Here is an 18,123-nt window from a genome sequence, read left to right on the forward strand (position 1 = left end):
TCAGGCTTTGAATCAGCCTTGAACCACTATCCTACCTTTTTCTGTGAATGCCAAAGAACTTCTTTCCACCCCAAACTGAACTTGCAAAAAAAAACCTGAGAGCAGGTGCATTATAGTGGAACTGTCTCCCTCTTTTCAAGTACATTCACTTTAAAGCTCTGATAATTGTTTACAGAATTCCCCATGGGATAGGTCTTATTTGCAGTTTTTTCTTAGTTCCAAGTGTAGGTGTAAGTCTTTGGGTGGTCTTTAAAGGCTGTGGCTACAAAGGGAGCTTAAGTAGTAAATGACAGGAGTCATCTGAGTTTAAACTCTTACAGGCCAATGAGAAGCTGGGTTTAGGCATTCTGGATTTCACTCTGAAAAACCCTCTACCAAGCTTTGATGGATTTCATAGTCCTTGACAGATTCTTTTTGAAAGCTGGTGACAAAATAATATCCATTTAGAAGCAGAGCATAGATGCTTCTTGTCCTTCCTTCTTGCCAGATTTACCCATAGAGTCCACATGTTTCTTGGCTAAGTTGCAGACATGGAGCGTAAATCCAGTCTTTCTATTGGGGCTCTTAAGGAAATCGAGTCATTTGTTCAAAACGTTGTTAAGTTTGAGAAACAAAATTTATAACTATTTTAGGATTTGTTTGTTAATAGAGGGACTTCTCTGTTTCGCATTTATAACTAAAATGGACAGTTGTGATGAGGATGAGGACCAATTAATGCTTAAGTTGTTAACTCATTTCCAGTATAGTCTCCATGCAATTTAATGAATGGTAACTGAAGAAACTTGTTTTCTTTTGGAATACATGTTTCTGGTAGGACTAAGGATGTATCTGTCCTCCAAAACGAAGTTGTTTTTGGATATAGCTGAGAAGACATAATTTATAATACTTACGTTCCATGAGTAAATGAATGTAGAGGTTAATTCATCCCATGACTCTTGTGTTTGGCTTATCTCATGGTAATGGTTGAATGTGGTAGGTCTTACAATATTTCAACATCTGCCCAGTGGAATTACAGATTACTTTGTAATTTTTTGCTGGTTTTATTCTTTCTGTGTGGAAGTCCATATTCCTCTTTCAGCACAGAATATGCATGACATTCTTTTAAAAGATGTGCCCTGGTTGTAGAAATGTTGCTGCTTGTTGTAGTGGTCCTCTGACCTGGATACTTTCAGGAAAATACGCTTACACTAGATTTTTAAAATACAAAAGGAAATATTAGACAAAGCAGAATCGTTCTGTTACTTTGAAAAAACTTGTATAACACCAGTAGCAAGTTGCTGTGAAGCCCTTTTTCATTTGTGGTTTCTCTTTTTCATCTTTTCACTAGAACTTTGTAAGAGCAAACAAATGGGTGATAGTAAAATTCAAAGACCTCTGTAATCATTTAAAGACATTGCTATTTTAGGGACAACTGGTGATTTTAGGCAATTTAGAATCCAAATATACTCCATAATTTTCTTCATTATTACTGAAAATCCTTAATTATAATGTAATAAACTTGTATGTAGCTTCTTATAGGGAGCCCATACTGATTTATGCATCACTATATATTTTTGTGGGGAATAGTTTAATGAGTTTACGTATGAAGAAAGTAAAAGTTTAGGTGTCAACTAACTTGCCCATCATTCTGGGCAAAGTCTTTGTAGCTTGGATGCATCTTTTGCTAAACTTAAGATATATATTACTGTGAAAGTACTTCAGAAGGTATTTGATTTTATTACTTATTTTAAGCATAAACCTCCATACTTGTGTAGAAATGGTTGAAATAAGTGGTGAAAAGTTGGTAAGGTAAATAGTAAACTCAAATGGGAAACGCTTTGTGCTATTGAATTTGATTATCCAAGACTGATTAAACAATATATTATTTTTCTGTTCTCTCATTGCAGCCTGTGCTTTCCGTTACAATGGGCTCTCCTTTGTCTACCTCATCTACCTCCTGCTCATTCCTCTGTTTTCAGAACCCACAAAAACAACGATGCAAGGTAAGATCGTTGCTTCGTTCTTCAGAATGTGTGGTGGACAGAGTACATGCAAAAGCCTTTGCATAGTGGAAGGTGAAGTTTGCCTCAATAAGTGAGCTAACTTGTAATACATACTGTAAATTCCCTGACACTGTAGTTTCACTGTACGTTGGCTTTGGTGCTGAAGGGCTTCCAACCATGATGCCATTCTTGCCCCAAGGTGCAGTAAGGCTGTCTGATAGTGTTACTGGGGGATCCTTTTTATGGCATTATTTCACCTTGAATACTGAGTGAATAATGAGCTTTCAACAACACCGCTGTTCTCCCCCCTCCCCAGCCATCCTATCATAGATTGTGCCCCAGGTCTCAATTTGTAGTTACTTTTGAGAATTAAATTTGGTCTCAGATTTTTCATTTGAGGAACTTATTTAAACATCGCTGTCATCCTAGCTTTATATAACTGCCTTATAAAAATAAGTAAAAAGGCTTAGTGGTAGACATGACAAATAACTATCTACATCAGGCATTCAAGCATCTATGTATCGCATACCAATCAAACTTTTACAGTTTAAAATATGAAAACAATTCCGTGGACCTATAAAGACAGAAATGATTTCAGAAGCATTACATTCTTGCTCTATGTAAGGGGCCTGTTTGTGTAAAGGCGTGGTTTCTTGAAAGTCAAGAGAAATACCAAAATTTAAGGGTTTGTGATCTGTTGGTGAGATTTGCAGTGAGGATTAAATTACAGATTATTATCTACTGATGTGCTTTTTCACCTAGTGGCTTGTTGGATGAGATTGCCGATGGCTGTATTTCAGAGCACTAATGCTTGAATCATTCTTGTTCCTGCTTACCTGATTGTCCTTCAGACCAGTATAAAAAATAATATCACATAATGCTAAACTCAGATGGACTCTTTTGCATCTGTTCTGAGGGAAATAATGTGAAGAGTATCATTTAGAAAGTAAGCTGGTTCCATGACACCACTAATGAAAAAGAAGCATTTAAAGAGGTTCTGACGTTACATGTCTTTATCTGTTACTGGCTTGGGCATAATTCTTCTGCTCACAAATCCATTGTCATGGCTGATGGAAAATCAGACCACTTAATCAACATAGCTCCCTGGAGAAAAGAATTGGAAAATCTGGACTCCAAGTATAGTGACATCTGACTTTACAGGATGTCTATGAAGTTCTTACCCAAAGATACTGTCACTTTTTATGGTTTCCTGGACAACCTTAGTCTTGACTTTGTTTTGCCAGGATGTTTTCCTAGCAGTTTAGATTTACTCTTCAACTGACATATTTTCCTATGTCCTTAGAAGAGTCTGTAGATATTCCAGGTGGTTCTTGAATCCCATGTCTGTCTCCTAAACACTAGTTAACAGAAACTGATACTCTCTTTCTTACCTGAAGAACTCACTGTGATTTGACTGAGCAACGGGTTGACACCAAACATGGAGTTTTCGGTGTATTAGCTGAATAATGACATATTGTACTGGGTCTGGCTGAGCTGGAATTGGTTTTCCCCTATAGCAGCCCTGATGGTGCTGTGTTTTATGCTGGGAGCTGGCAGGGTGTTGATAGCACCCTGGTGTTGTGGCTACTGCTGAGCAGTGCTTACACAGCACCAAGGCTCTTTCTGACATTTCCCCCCAGTGGGACGGAGTGGGCAAGATCTTGGGAGGGGACACAGCCAGGACAGCTGACCCGAACTGACCAAAGGGATATTCCAGACCATATGATGTCTGCTCAGTATAAAGCTGGGAGACAGGAGGAAGGGGATGGGGTCACCCTTGGTCCTCCGAGGCAACCACTATGCGTGTTGGAGCCCTGCTCCTGAGAAGGCCCGACATCGCCTGTCCATGGGAAGTAGAGACTAAATCTGTTTGCTTTTGCTTCCACGCACGGACCTTTGCTTCGCTTTGCTTATATTAAAACTGCTTTTGTTTCACCCACAAGGGTTAGTTTATCTTCTTTCCCCTCTTCACCCTGTTGAGAAAACAAGGGGAAAGGGGAGGGGGAAAGTGATAGAGCAACTTGGTGGATACCTGGCATTTAGCCAGAGTCAAACCATCACACATATTTTCAAATGGTTTGTAGGCAGGTCTCCTTCTAAACATCTGTTTCCATGTCTTGCCTATAGTTATGGCCATTGGTTCCGTTCACCCAAGAAAAGAAATGTATGAAACTTTTCTTGAATTCTCTGTGAAGAGCTCTTGGAGAGTCTCAGGCCCTGGTTTAGAGTGACCGCTCAACCTGCTGTCCTTTTTCTTCATTGCTGGGAAGGTGAAGAGAGGAAGCAGGAGTTTCAAAGTTGTTTGAACTATTCATTAATGCATGGCACATAGTGACAGTACCAATTAGATTTTACAAGTGGAAGTACAACTTCTGTTGTGCTAGTTTTTACTTGTGTTTCCATTAACTGTTAGTTTGAGGATGGAAGGAGACAACTAAAGAAAACCCTTTTGCTTCATCTGTTTGTGCATATGGTTTCTGTTGATGCAGATTTTCACTCAGTCTGTGGAGAGGGGAAGCTATATAAGGAAGAGAACTTTCTACTCCAGGTTCTATCAGGGAAAAGCAAGTCAGAGTTACATTTGTGTTGTGGAAAGTGTATCCTGACCTATCCTAATTATGACTACTCACAGTTTTATTTTAGCTAGGATAGATGCCGATCTTTTTTAAAAACTTTGAAGGGCTTACCAAAGTGATCTCCCGCCACAGTGCATTTCACAGGCTGGTTTAATTTAAAAGGGAATCTGCATTGAATACATTTTGCATTATTTTTTTGTTTTACTTTATTTGTGGTGATTATAGTAATATCAGTTGACAGAGATACCCATTGTTCTACACAGTCTTGACATCTAAGCTAAAGGAAAAGAAGTGCAAATGATTGCACAAGGGTAATATTATTGCTAAATGTTATTCATACATAGGATATGAGTTACAAATAGATCAGAGTACCAGTAGATGTCAAGTACCTTGACAGAGCTATGAAACAAGGCAAGGAATCAGGTGAGAATTAGGGTGCTTTTGAGATCTAGTCTGTTAGTTTATAGAGTTCAAATCTTTCACTCCTTCGTGAAGAAGCCATCTTCATGAAGTATTACAGTACAGGAATGGAAAAGGTCTGATTAGCATTTGCATTTCATACCTTAATTCTTACATTTATATCATGTCTCTTCATGTAGATCTACTTCCCCACACCATTTTTAACCCAGTTTATACTGGTCAGTCTAAAAAAATAACACATTGTCTTTTGGCGAGGATTCATACCATTTGGGTGGGCTTAGTTTGTGTTGAATGTGTAAATATTCAGTGGAGCCAGCAAAAACATAGCTGAAAAATAAATAAAGTAAGTATAAAAGGTAGGAAATCCCACTCTAGGTAAGGCTGTCTCATTTTTACGGGGGAAAATTATGAGGACAGTGTGAGAATGGAACATCAGTAAATGCCCACCTGTGAGTTTAAATTTCTCTCAAAAGTGCTGAAGGTGGGAGTTGAGAGGGAAGTACCCCAGATCATATGCAATTGCCCTGTTGTTTTTGTGTGTTTTACTTTTGCTGAGTCATCTGTGCCAGAAGTGATTGACAGGATAAAGAGGCATTTTCTAGATGTCAAAGTCCTAATTCTCTCCTTTTTAGAGTCTAAAAAAGTCTGATTTGATTAATTCCCTGATTTGATAGACACTAAATCATCTAGATTGCATCACTGATGGTAGCAATCTTTCTTCAGAGGAAAAATGCTTTCTTAGGACATTGGATAGTTTCCCCATATTGTGTGGCGTGTTGCATTACACTTCTCCTGAATGTCATATTACGATGTGTTCATGAGAATTAATTTCTTTTATAAATTCAATATTTCTGACTGTAACAATTTTTGACCCACCTTTTTTAATTGTGTGTGTATATGTATAGGTGTATCTTTCTAGAAAATGTTGAGGATGGAAAAGAAAGGGGAAAACTATAACTATTTCTGCTAAAATCAGCTAAACCACCAATAAATCAGAGTCAAAAATTAAATTAAATAAACTTTATTTTAAAAAAACCCACATCAACCCTATAACAAAGCTTACTATGTGGCTATATATTTTTGTCTTTTCTTTTTCCTTTAATTTCTGTCACTTAATATTTTTGAGTCTTCTAATTCTGTTTTATTCAAGTTGTTATTTTTTTTTCTGAAATTGCTTCCTTTGATTAAGTCTTCTTTTTTTTTTTTTTTTTTTTTTTTTTTTTTTTTTTTTTCATCCACTAAGCTTTTCTTTCCTCATATCCTCCTGGCTCAGTGAACTCCCTGGTCACAGTCTCTGACCAACATTCCTATCTCTTGCACTTCCATCTGTTTTCCCAGATTATTACCTTGAACTTTCCAGTGAATTTATGCAGGCTCTCTCCACAAAACTTAAGGGTTTTCTAGGCTATAGAATTAGAAATTAGTCTGGAACAGACAATGTTAGTCTAGATTAATCTTAAGTTTGACAGAAACATAAAAGTTTATAAACACTGGGAAATTTTTTTTTTTTCCTTTTTCCCCTTAAATATTTAATCTCCTTTAAAAAATAATTATTGAGAGAAAGTAATATTAATCCTTAATCATGGAGGTAAGTCACAGTCTCCTGTCTTAGCATGTGTTCAGTACATTTGTTGTAAGATACTAACTGCCAGGTGAAAATACCAACCTCTTCTAAAGTATAGGAAGCACCTCCTCCAGTTAGAGTTGAAACGCTGAGTTATTTAAAATTCAACTGAATGTGTTGTTTACAGAAATATTACTTAATTGTCCATGTAGCTGGCTCAATAGGGCAAATATATTCATGAGCATTTATGTGCAGCTGAAAATATATTTGGTTAACTGCCTTGTTCAGCTCTATCTATTATTTATAATCCTTGAAATCAGTTATTACAAAGCTGATTAAACAGCAAATCATACTACTCTGCATGAAGCAACTGTGGAAAAATAAATTCATTGCAAATAAAATTTCTTGTCTACAGGAGTAATTTAAAACTTGACTAATTTTTCAAGGGTTGCTGACTGGAACTGCTTTTGAGGCAGATACCTCTTTGCATGTGTTGTAAAGCCATGTGATTTTGGCAGTGATTTTCTGTATGAATTAACTCCAAAATTAACAACTGATTGGATACCTAGTTCTCTGGATATGACAGGCAATAAACTGTGCAGTAGCCTAGTTTCTAACTTCTTTGATTGTGAGATTGTTAAATCAGTCATCTTTTTTCTTTGCGTCTAATGTCTACTGTAATTATGTCCTTGTCCTTAATAAAAGCTTGTACATGCTGTTATTCTAGAAATAATAAAGCATTTGTCCTGTTTTGGGCCAATGGCTTTTAGCAGTACTAAATAACTGTTTTATTTGACTTTTTTTCTGTAATGAATGTGAGTTTGCATTTAGTTGGTCTTTTTAATGTTCCTTTATTTAATGTCATGATTTCTGATTAATAAGACTCTTTAGCCAGTCACCATGTAAATAAAAAAAAAAAAACGAGGGGGGAGGGATCAGTTAATTTCACATATGGACTAGATGTTGCTGACTGCTTGTGTTAATGGCAAAAAGAATGAGATTGCTTCTGTATTAAGATACTGCTCAGTATGACAAATCTTGTATCTCTTCTGGATTGAATAAGTGAACTTGGCACAGCACTCAGATCAGTAAAAATGATGTTTTAAAAATGTGTAGATTGATAAACTGATGAACAATATCCAAATGATAATTGTTAATTGAGCATTATTTTGAGCGTGGATGAAACCATGGTGAAGAAATGGAACAGTGGAATTTGTTTTGCAGATATGAAAGGGCTTGTGATTTGGAATAATCTGCACAGAATTGCAAGATGCAGAAGGGTTACAGTGACAAATTTGGATCACCAAATATAGCTGAAGACATTTCAGGGGAATATTGATCCAAATGAATATGGCAAAAATTTTTATACAAATGTTATTTTGATCTCCCTATGTGAACAATGCTCCTATATGTATACTCATCACTTGTATAATGCATGTGTTTTATTAGCAATCTTTGTACACTCAGCTGCACTAGTTTTCTGGAGTTTCATGCTAATATTAGGCATTTGGCTTCAGGCATCTAACTTAAATGTTCAAGTTATGAATTGGGTAATCCTATATATTTACTGAATAGAAGTAGTCTCCTGATGGTGCTCAGAGTTGATCATTTAAGCCTCCAGTACGTCCAAAAATTAGATGCATAATTTTAGACTTCATCTACGTTGCATGGTGTTAAGACTTCTGAACAAAATAAGGAGCTTAAGTGAACATTGTCATGTGATTCTCATGAAACAAAAAGGATTGTTAACCTTTTAATTGTAAATTCTTAAACTGAAAACTTCATGGTTGAATGGTTTGTAGTAAAAAATGGACTTTATTAGTGGATGTTCTGCTCTGAAAGAGCTTCAGTTTTTCCAAGATTTTCTGAACCTTCATTGTGAGTGACCTGCTGCCCAAAGTGATTTTCAAATTACATGAAAATAACTTTAAAACCCCCCAAACAAACCAAATCTCTGATATTGAGATATATGTTTAAAAAAAGGTTTAACAGAATTCCTCTCCCTCATTAGTCCTGTTAAAACCATGCCCTACTGATGACAAATGTCATACTTAAAGCTGTAATACAGGTCTATTCACGAAGAATGAAACATTTAAAGAATGTACCATCCTAATGTATTTAGTAACAAATATATTGGAGTAGACTTTAATATGTACTACTATGGAATGGTGATGTTTCAATCTTAAGTGTCTTTCTCTGTATCAAAAATGTGAAAAAGATCCTTGAAGCTTTTGGTCTTTTAAGCCAGTTCTAATATTTTTCACGGCAGCATTATTAATAGGATTTGATGGAAAACACAAATCATGTAGCTAATTTGGGTTCTTTCGCTTGGTTTTCTTAAATTAGACGCATAAAGAATCAATTTGTAGTTTGGGAATACGGACTTTGATTTTGGGAAGACATGCTTACGTGGTTTCTGTTGCCTGTTTTAAACAGATTGAGTTGAATGTGCATTTTAAGCTTACAAGTCTGTTACTGCTTCAGTCTAAGGTGGTTTTAGTTCAAGCAGCTGGAGTTCATGACTGTTTTTCCTTCCGTCTTATAACAGTTATATCGCCTACTATTTGTGTATTATTTTGGAGGCACTGTAGTTGGACTACTCCAAATAGGGGGTAACAGCTCACCTAGTTTCACCATCTGAAAGTGCAGCCAAAACAGAGTTACTTATTTTGCGCGTCTGAGGGGTATGATTGCAATGCTATTCAACCCTGCAAGGGCTAAAAGCTGTGCCTGTTTACTGGATTTTTAATAGTATTGATGAGTTGTACACTGCACTTCTGTGCTTCAAAGCAGTTTTCTGTCATGTCTGCCAGAATAGACATTGACAGGCCAAAGATCTAGTCATGTTCTAATCTCATTATAAGTTGAAATGTGTGAATTGGCTACACTGGGAAGGGAAGTTTTAAAACATATGTAAAACATAAGACATGTTTCGATGAAAAATCTTAATGGTTTTGGGTGGTACAACTTTAGTTTTGACCTTTTCCTCTTTAGATTTACTGTATGTTTACATGGTTTTGAGAAGAGTTTCACCCATGCTTTACCTGTGTAACCACAAACATGATTTTCTTTCTTTTATTTTTTTTTCTTTTTTTTTTGATTATTTGTTACCTGTTATCCTTAAGTGATCGGAAGAAAGTACTCTGGGCAATAATAGAGATGCTGATCAAAGGGGGTGGAAAAACTCTTTAAGATGCCTTTGAAACTACTGAGTTTCTTTGTATAAGCCCAGGGCATTAGTATGAGGATTTATTTATAACTCAGAAAATGCTTTTCAGCAATTAAAAATGGGATTTCTACTGGACTGGGCATGTGTTTTTCTATGGAAGCATGCCAGGCTGCTACATAAACATCCTCTGGCTCAAAATACTGCATCTCAGCTAGGTCTCTCTACTTCCAACATCGTAAGTATTCTCTTGGGAGTGAACAATGGAGCATGTTATTTATAATCAGTGGGCCAACTCCTGAAATACTTATTCATGGAAGTTTTAGCAATGGATGAGTGAAGATGAAGTGATACCTTTACATTAACCAACTTCAGAAATCCTCTTGCATCTTACAAGCCAGACAACATTTCTGTTAATGATACTGTGTGCTTTCTCACTATTAATTATCAAAACATTTTCTTATTAAATGAATTAACTAAGTGAAAGTGAACTCACAAGAAGCATTGCACTGACAGCATTGGGTACAGAAATCTTGTACCTGTCTTACGTTGTTGCATATGATAAATAATACCTGTGCGTTTCTCACTGCCATTCCCACATTGGGAACAATGCTGTTCCCAAATAGGGTATTCCACTCTAAGAAGGTAGAGCCCAGTTCCTGGACAGTTTTACTTTTTGGCTTCCACAGAAGAAATTGTAAGTAGGGATTCTCATTAAGTGGTTGATTAGATGATGTGTCATGCATTTTCATTATATTTTATTATATGAGTGCTGGCAATATTTTTGGACCTGGGTATGGCAAAAACACAGCAGTGTGCTGATTAAAGCCTTGCAAACAAAGCAAAGCCAATAGAGTTGGGGCGATGAATGAAGAAGCCAGGAGGAGAAGATAATAAGAAATCTATTTTAACTTACAATTAAGTAATTGATATGGGCTTTTTCATGTGGTTATCAATGACCATGGGTCTATGGAAAGAATTGAATAAGAAGAAGGATAGTGTTCTTGGTACAGAGAGCAAGAATTCTTCAGAGGACTTTGAAATAAAGGTGCTTTCAATTAGACTGGTGTGAATTTTTTGGAGATGGTGATGGAAATACTAAATTAAATAGTACAAAAGTAATTTTAAAGGGCCTTGACACTATCACAGGTTTAAATTCAGAAGACTTTTCTTTGTGAAACTTAGCACATTTATAGCTGCATTAGATTTTTTTATTATTTAGTTTCTTTTAAAGCAATATTTCTCAGATACTGAATACTTTTTTAGTAAGATAGTTTAGGTTGCTCTGGAAGTTATTTCTTTAATTATTTTAATGTTTCAAGTTGATCTCAAGTGTATCCCCTTCCCTGGTGATAGTCAGCTTCAGACTGAATATGTCGTTGTTTAATTACCATTGTTTAATTTAACTCTAGCGGTGAGTAAAGAACTGGAGCCAAAACAAAACTCCCTTTTCACCCCAAGGTATAGCTAAATGCGGATTTATTTAATGGAGAAGTAATTCAGAGGCAAAGATAAGACCTCTCAGAAATTTTTATTTGGCAGTAACTCAGAAAACATTCTTTCCTTTTTTTTTTTTTTTTTCCTTAATTCAATAGGCTGTATGGAACACTGAAATAGTATCAATGTTACTTTATACAGCTTGTGAAGATTACTTTTTTAGCCTGTCCTTTGTCTTCCTCTTTGTTAAAATCATTGCAAATTAGTCAATTTTATTCCTTTCCAGGAAGTATGTGTAAAATAAAACTTTTATTACTGTTACATTTGGAAGGTGAAAGTACAGAAATGGGAATCTAATCTAGGAACAATATGGTAGATTAAGAGAGTTTGTTATAAGCTGGCATTCCTCCCAGATAACAGTACTAGAGTCTAAGGAGAAATTTCTGCCATGAGTTAGAGTGAGACAAGGGCAGAAAGTGTGCTTTAGACCCGGTTATAAAGTTGAGTGCTAAAAAGAACGCTGTCCTGAATGTGCACATTCTCAAACCTGGGGTCTGATGTAGGTTTACTGTGGATGTGAAAGGACTTTAAACTCGGAATGACCTTGTGGCATGGTTTTAAATTGAATTCCATAGTGAAATTATGAAAATGAAGTTTACAAAATCATATGAAAATAGCAGCATCTTAGGCTGTAAAATATCGAATATGCGTCATGTAGTTCTTCAATCCTAATAGTGCTTAGTCAGCCCACAGATTTTGATGGAGAGAGAATGGTGCTGAGTATGCCAGGAAAGCCAAACTAAGAATTTGTTCTCTCCTCTTTGTCCTGAAACATGAATTTCTCTGAGTAAAATTGCTCTTTTTTTTTTAGTGTGTTGTATCTGTAAATGATTGAAAAGAGTTTTTTCTGTGTTGGTTTTGACGAGCAGGGATGTATACTATTTTTTGTTCATTGACATAATGTTATGTGCATTATTTGTGTGCATCTCAGCTAGGATCCACATGTTTGAAATACAGTTCTGACTGTAGAGGAGTCTTGGTGGCAAAAACTTGTAATGGAAGTTGATTGTTGCTTCTAAGTGTTATTGCTTTTTTTTTTTTTTTTTTTCTGGCAACATTTTGGAAGCAGGCTTAGCTTTTAGATATTGACAAAGGAGGCAGTTTCCTGGATCCCCGTTCTGCTGTCCACTGTAGCTGTGACAGTACTTCAGCTAGGCTGACTTCTTAGGAGTGTGGTAGTTCGAGATGCAAGTCTCACCTGCCTGCTGCGGCTCAGCCTGCACAGCAGGCCAGTAAGCATACAGCCAAATCCTTCCCTAATGCAACCAACTCCTCAAACAATTGTTGACTTGTGAAGAACCAGTGTTAATTTAAAATTGGGTTTGGAGGGACTAAGGATGTCAGAGAGAGTTGGTCATCGCTATTCTTATGATTCAAAGTTAACAAAAAACAATCTTTAAGGTTTTCTTAACCTTAAGTGCAAAGTAAGTTCAGGGGAACTAGAGAGTGACTGAAGAGCTCAAGCATTTGAATGTGGTGACATTGTCTAATTAAAAATGTATTAACCTTTCTAGAATTCCCATCTTAAGCACTGGTGGCTTTTAGGGGTGAACTCCAGACCTAACTTGCTGACCAGCCACTCCCATAAAAAACATTTAGAATAAACAGAGAGTTTGCAAGGAGTGAATAAAAGGGGAATAATCTGTAAAGAAACCATCTTAGAGGTCAAGAATTGTTTAGATGAAATAGAATTTGCCAGAAGTCAAGCTGAGTTAAACTCTGCAAAGGAAACTGAAACAAGGAATAAAAATGCATGTAGCCATATGAATATAAAATAATAAAAAACCATGGCTGGTAATACAATAGGGATGAAGTAGGAATTAAATATTGTTGAGGTATGGTCGTAACTTTAAACAGGAGTCTGCTTCAGTTTTAGAAAGCAAAACTACTGTATGTGAAGGAAAAGTAAGACCCAAGGACTTTAAATGCTTAAATTTAAAGGCTGAATAATCTCCTTTCTGAAAGTGAGTGTGATACCCTAGATTTGAAGTATGAAGAAATTGGCTTAAATAATGAAAAAAAGGGGAAAGATCTTGCATGATCTCCTGTGAATTTGTATTTTCCAAATTTTGGAATACATGTAGAAGAGAAGAATAAATAAATATCTTGAAGCAACTGGAAAAAGGAGATTAAATGAAAAGGGCTTTTCTAAAACTAGGCTGTGCTAAACAACCAAGATGGATAATGTTTTGATAAGGTGAATTCAGACTAAGTGCCAAGAAGTACTCTCTGGTGACTGAAGCAAAGAAAGATGTTGATGTACGAGAGTGAGAAAGAAATAGCACGTCTCATATATTTTAAAATAACTTCTGGACTTTTTCAGTCTGCAAGGGGAAATTGTTGATTTGGATTTGTGGATATTCAAGATGGAGAAGAAAGGCTTTTGGGTTAAATGTGGATGCTGGCACACCATCTAGCGACTGGGTATAAATGGAATATGATACTTTTATGAACCAGAATATATCCTTTTGTCACCTGTGATGGTGAGAAGTAGAATTGGTGACCAAGCTGATGCCTTAAACCTGCGTTACCCAAATCGTTTGCTCGACGTCTCCAGCAAACCTGTATATAAATGGTAACAGTTAGATGATCTGCAAGGTTTCCTGTCCATGTGTCAAGTGGTTTGGGGAGGATTAGTGGGTTAAATTATATTAGGTCCAAATAACAGTTGCAGACTTGAAACTTTCTGGAGTTTTGATTAAGGTGATGGATAATGTTGGATGACCTTGGAGCATTACTGCGGTCATCAGTATTGTGTTCAAGAGTTCAAAAGTCAGACCTCAAAGTTCTTTTATGCTAAGGGAGGGGTTTTCTTAGAGCATTATATTTAGGTTTGGAAAACAAAAGAGTAGGAAGAATATAAAACATATTTTGGGCTTTCCTGTTGTCATTTCTAATACCACTGTGTTTTAAACAACCGTATCTCATTATGCTGTCATAAAGGAAGAGAAGGAAAAGCCAGTAAACTATTAGGTATGCATTTTTATTATTATGACCAAAATGTAGGTGAGAGGAATTCCAATAAAAGCGCTGTGCAGTTTTTTTACAGGCAGTGCAGCTGTTCCCATTTACTCTGCTATTGCCTTGTTTGAAGGCAGTCACGCTACAGTAAAAGCATGTCCTGAAACCACCACACAATACTTCAGTCAACTAAATGATATCTGAAGAAACATTAAGAAGTGAGCCCTGGACTGTATTAGCCAGCAAGGCGGGTGATGGCATTAGCATCACTTCTCATTGCAGTGCCTTGGCACTAGCTTTTTGCAATGAATTACACTCTGGTAATACCAGAAATTTGTCCACTGAGGTAAACATAATTTCTTTAAAAGTCATGCATAATTTATTTTTCTTCTGTGTTTTTCCTTCTTGTCTTACCTCATTTTATTTCAGATAGGTTCTGATCAGCAAGAGAGGACCTACTGTGTCCCTCAAATTGAGTGCTGAGCATGGATTATTTTTTTATTTATTCTGTTCTTCTTCCTCGCACGTGGTAGAGCGTGTACATCTTTCGACAGGAGAGTATTATGACAGAAAATAAGACTGGCTTTAGACCACAGTAGTTGGTAGACATCAAGACCTCTTATCAGACTTCAAAGCTGAGCCTGACTTCTTGTGGATGATTCTGTGTCTATAATGGATTTGAATACAGAGTCTGAATCCCCAGGAGTTTGGAAAGCTTGAGGGTAGATCTAGATTGGTGTTGCTGTTTTGCAGATTAACACTGTACTTTCATGTCACAGTGATCCTGAAAGACTGTCTCCACTATAAGAAGTACTGTGACCTTGTCTTTTACTTCTCTTGAAGTGGTCTGACTTCCTTTCTCCTTGTTAGTTATGTGATTTAATACGTTTGTTTCTTGATCACCTAGTGCAGCGGTTTCTGTTCCTACTGCTTTTTTTCCTTTCATGAGCACAGAATTACCTTGAATTATCTCTTGGTGCTAAGCAGAAGGACAAGAAGCTGGGAGAGCAGGACACATAGATACTATTTATGAACTGTTTTTTTACACAGATTTTGAGAGTAAAAGAATTAGGTAGGAAATTCTTGACTGTTTACTGGTTGTACTGCTGATTGTTCTGAGAAATCTTTTTGTACTGCATTGATACAGCGTCTGGCATCTTCACCTAGACGAATATCTACATAGGTGGTATAGATCCGGTACCCCACTCAGCCTGAGAACCTGTCTGGCCTCTATGGGCAAAGAGCAAGTACTGGATTTGAACCTCATGCCTGGAAACCTGAATACAGGACTAGTCGTGGTTCTTAGTGTCTCGGTCCTCTAGGGCACCTTATCATCTATACAGTTTCTGACCTGAAGGTGCTTCTCTTAATTTCCCTGTTTTGTGCAGTACTAGCTGCAGGTTGCTGTCAGAGGCACAAGGAAGGTTTTCAAATCTTTGGGAACATGTAGGTGGAAGAGGAATGTCACTTCTTCCTGCTATTGTCTGAACCATAGGCAAGCTGCCTGGAGTTAAAATCACAGGGACTGAATTTACAACAAGAAAAGCTTGGATTAAATTATTCATGATAATGCTTTCTGTCACTACTGTTTATATTCCAGTGACAGTTAATATGGGTTGGACTTCTTAGTAAAATAAATAGATAACATTCAGCAGGGTGCTCAGGCCCCTGCGGGATGGGGTGGGGTGGGTGGGTGAGCATGTATGTGTGGAATGGGAGGCTGTAACAAGGTGCTGATACATTTGTCTTTACATGCCAAGAGCAGCACCTGATTTGGTCATTAAGCAAGAGGTTGTCCATCAAATATTTATCATGTGGGCATTTCAAAAGGCTTTTAAGGGCCCATGTGAACATCACTGATCAGCAGGAGGACAGAAGTTTTTGGAGTGTTTTCTTTTTTCTTTCTAATGTATGTGTGAGGGCTTGTGCTGCTATTTCAGTGATAGCTCATTGACATTATGTTGAGAGTGAGACACCAGATGTGCTTTAAATTGAGTGGGCTTTTTTGTCAACACAGGAGAATAAATTGTGTCCTCATAGAAAGCACCCCTTTTTCAGAGCAAGGATGTTTAGCTGGTCAGATTTTGCTCACTGCTTTGATTTCTGCTACTTCCGTGGATCTGGTTTATTGCATCTGTCTTAACAACTGAAGAACTGTTTTCTGGGAAATAAATAGTTCCATGACAAAGATGTATTGTAGTGAGCAGCTGTTTCACTGTAATGGGAGCCTTAATTGAAAGGATTATTGCAGCAAAACGTTTCTAGTTGTTTGTGTTGGATGATGTGGCTGAGAAGGATACAATATAGTAGCAAATTTCAAACAAGAATATCTGCTTTGCTTTCTGCTAGATCTTCAGGGTAGCAAGCCTGAAGATCAGTTCACTCCCTTGGGACCAAATCTGCTGACCTCACTCAGGGAAAACTCCCACTAGCAGTGGGAAATTTGCTTCTGTAAGCAGCGCAGGAAGTGCCCTGTAATATATTAAGAAACCAAGTAAGCCCATAAGAAACCAAACAAAAGGCATTTAAAAGCATTCCCATTACTTATGGAGAGAAGGAAGCAGAAAATTAATATGCACATGCTCCATAATTAACATTTAAACTCTGGTCTTAATGCAATTTAGAGGGAGCTGTGAACTCTTGAAAATGAAGCTGTTGGTGCAGATGCAGAGCTAGGTGTGCAGCTTCTCATTACTCAAATGTTTCTGTTCTGCCTCCGGATGAAGTGAGGAACTTTAAAATGTATTCCCCCCCAATCCCCCAGCAGATTTGTTAACATCCTGTTATAATTCAGAGCAGAGACCTGAATCTGGTTCTCCTGTGTCCCAAGTGCGCTCAGCTAACAGTGCCTTTTTGCTATCCCTCCTCCTCATCTCCCTCCCCTTAAATATTTGATTATTCTTGCAAAATGGAGTTGCTCCAGTACCCAGTGCTTTCCTAGCATCCAAGCAGTCATTGCACTCATCCAGGGAAGTATGAGAATTTCAAGATGCTGAAGGTTTTCTCTCCTTGAGTTATATGACAGTGGCATGTAATGGGCTTGTGAATCGTGTAAAATAGCAGCAGCTACATAGGTATGTGGTGTCTTCCCAATCCACTCTCCCATAGCCTAGCTTTCTGTCTTTCCTCATTAAGTGTTCATCATCATAGTCATCATAAAAGTCAGTACAGAAACAGTAAGTCTGAATGTGTGCCTGTTTGATAGATAAATTTTGGTTTGAAGGAATTAAGAAACATTTTCATTTAGATTCAAGGCACCAACTTGAATGTTCCTGTGCTGCTTTAGAGTATGTGTACCTGTAAAGCTCCTCCTTTTATTCTTTTTTTCCCCTTGTTTTAGCATGTAACATGTATGACTCAGGCTGGTGCTCATCATTATTTTAAGGAAAACCAAAGTGATATATTCAGTGGTTTTAATATTTAAATAATATTTAAGATAATCGTAACAGCGTTCAGTAGATCTAAAAATTCTCACTTCTCCAGACCATTTGAATATAATTTGATTCACTTAACTTGGCCAGGAAAATAAGTTGTCTCCTTTTTTGAGATCTCTCAGTGAAGAGCTTTTTGCAAAGCAAAAACTAGAAAGGCAGGGAACGAGGTTTTGCTCACAGTTGTGCACCTAGTCATCTGGATTATATTCTATAAATTTGCATGGAACAACAACATTAATGAGTAAAACTGATCAGGTTATGCAAGCTTTTGTAAAACCTTTTAAGAACTAAGAAATGTTTTCAACATTATTTTGAGATTTTCATTCGGTTTTTGAAAAAAATCCATGGTGGAAAATAGGAAGGGGGATAACACTTCCAGATTTGTTGTGTTAAATTGAGGGGGGGAAGCTTGAAAATAAATGAAAAGACAGGGGAATTTTTAGGGTTTTGTGGCCAAAATAGCATTTTATCTTCCTTTGCATTAAAAACTCTTAGGACCATTTTTTTTTTTTTTTGGGGGGTG

The 18,123-nt window shown here is 36.9% G+C and overlaps 1 protein-coding gene across 7 annotated transcripts in view; it reads left to right on the top strand.

Moving 5' to 3' along the window:
• Nucleotides 1–1,882: 1,882 nt before the first annotated feature.
• The window catches only part of PIEZO2 (piezo type mechanosensitive ion channel component 2), a 259,140-nt gene continuing 242,899 nt past the window's right edge, over nt 1,883–18,123 (top strand). For 4 of the 7 annotated variants that reach the window (XM_026842244.1, XM_026842246.1, XM_026842248.1 and 1 more), the window contains exon 1: nt 1,892–1,982. In XM_026842244.1, coding sequence (XP_026698045.1) covers nt 1,976–1,982 — 7 coding nt within the window. In that variant the 5' untranslated portion in view covers nt 1,892–1,975. Of the gene's footprint in view, nt 1,983–18,123 lie in introns of all 7 variants that reach the window. The other 3 variants (XM_026842250.1, XM_026842251.1, XM_026842249.1) reach the window with 1 other exon arrangement.

Source organism: Athene cunicularia, assembly GCF_003259725.1.
Source record: "Athene cunicularia isolate RWA chromosome 2 unlocalized genomic scaffold, athCun1 chr2_part1, whole genome shotgun sequence".
Classification (NCBI taxonomy): domain Eukaryota; kingdom Metazoa; phylum Chordata; class Aves; order Strigiformes; family Strigidae; genus Athene; species Athene cunicularia.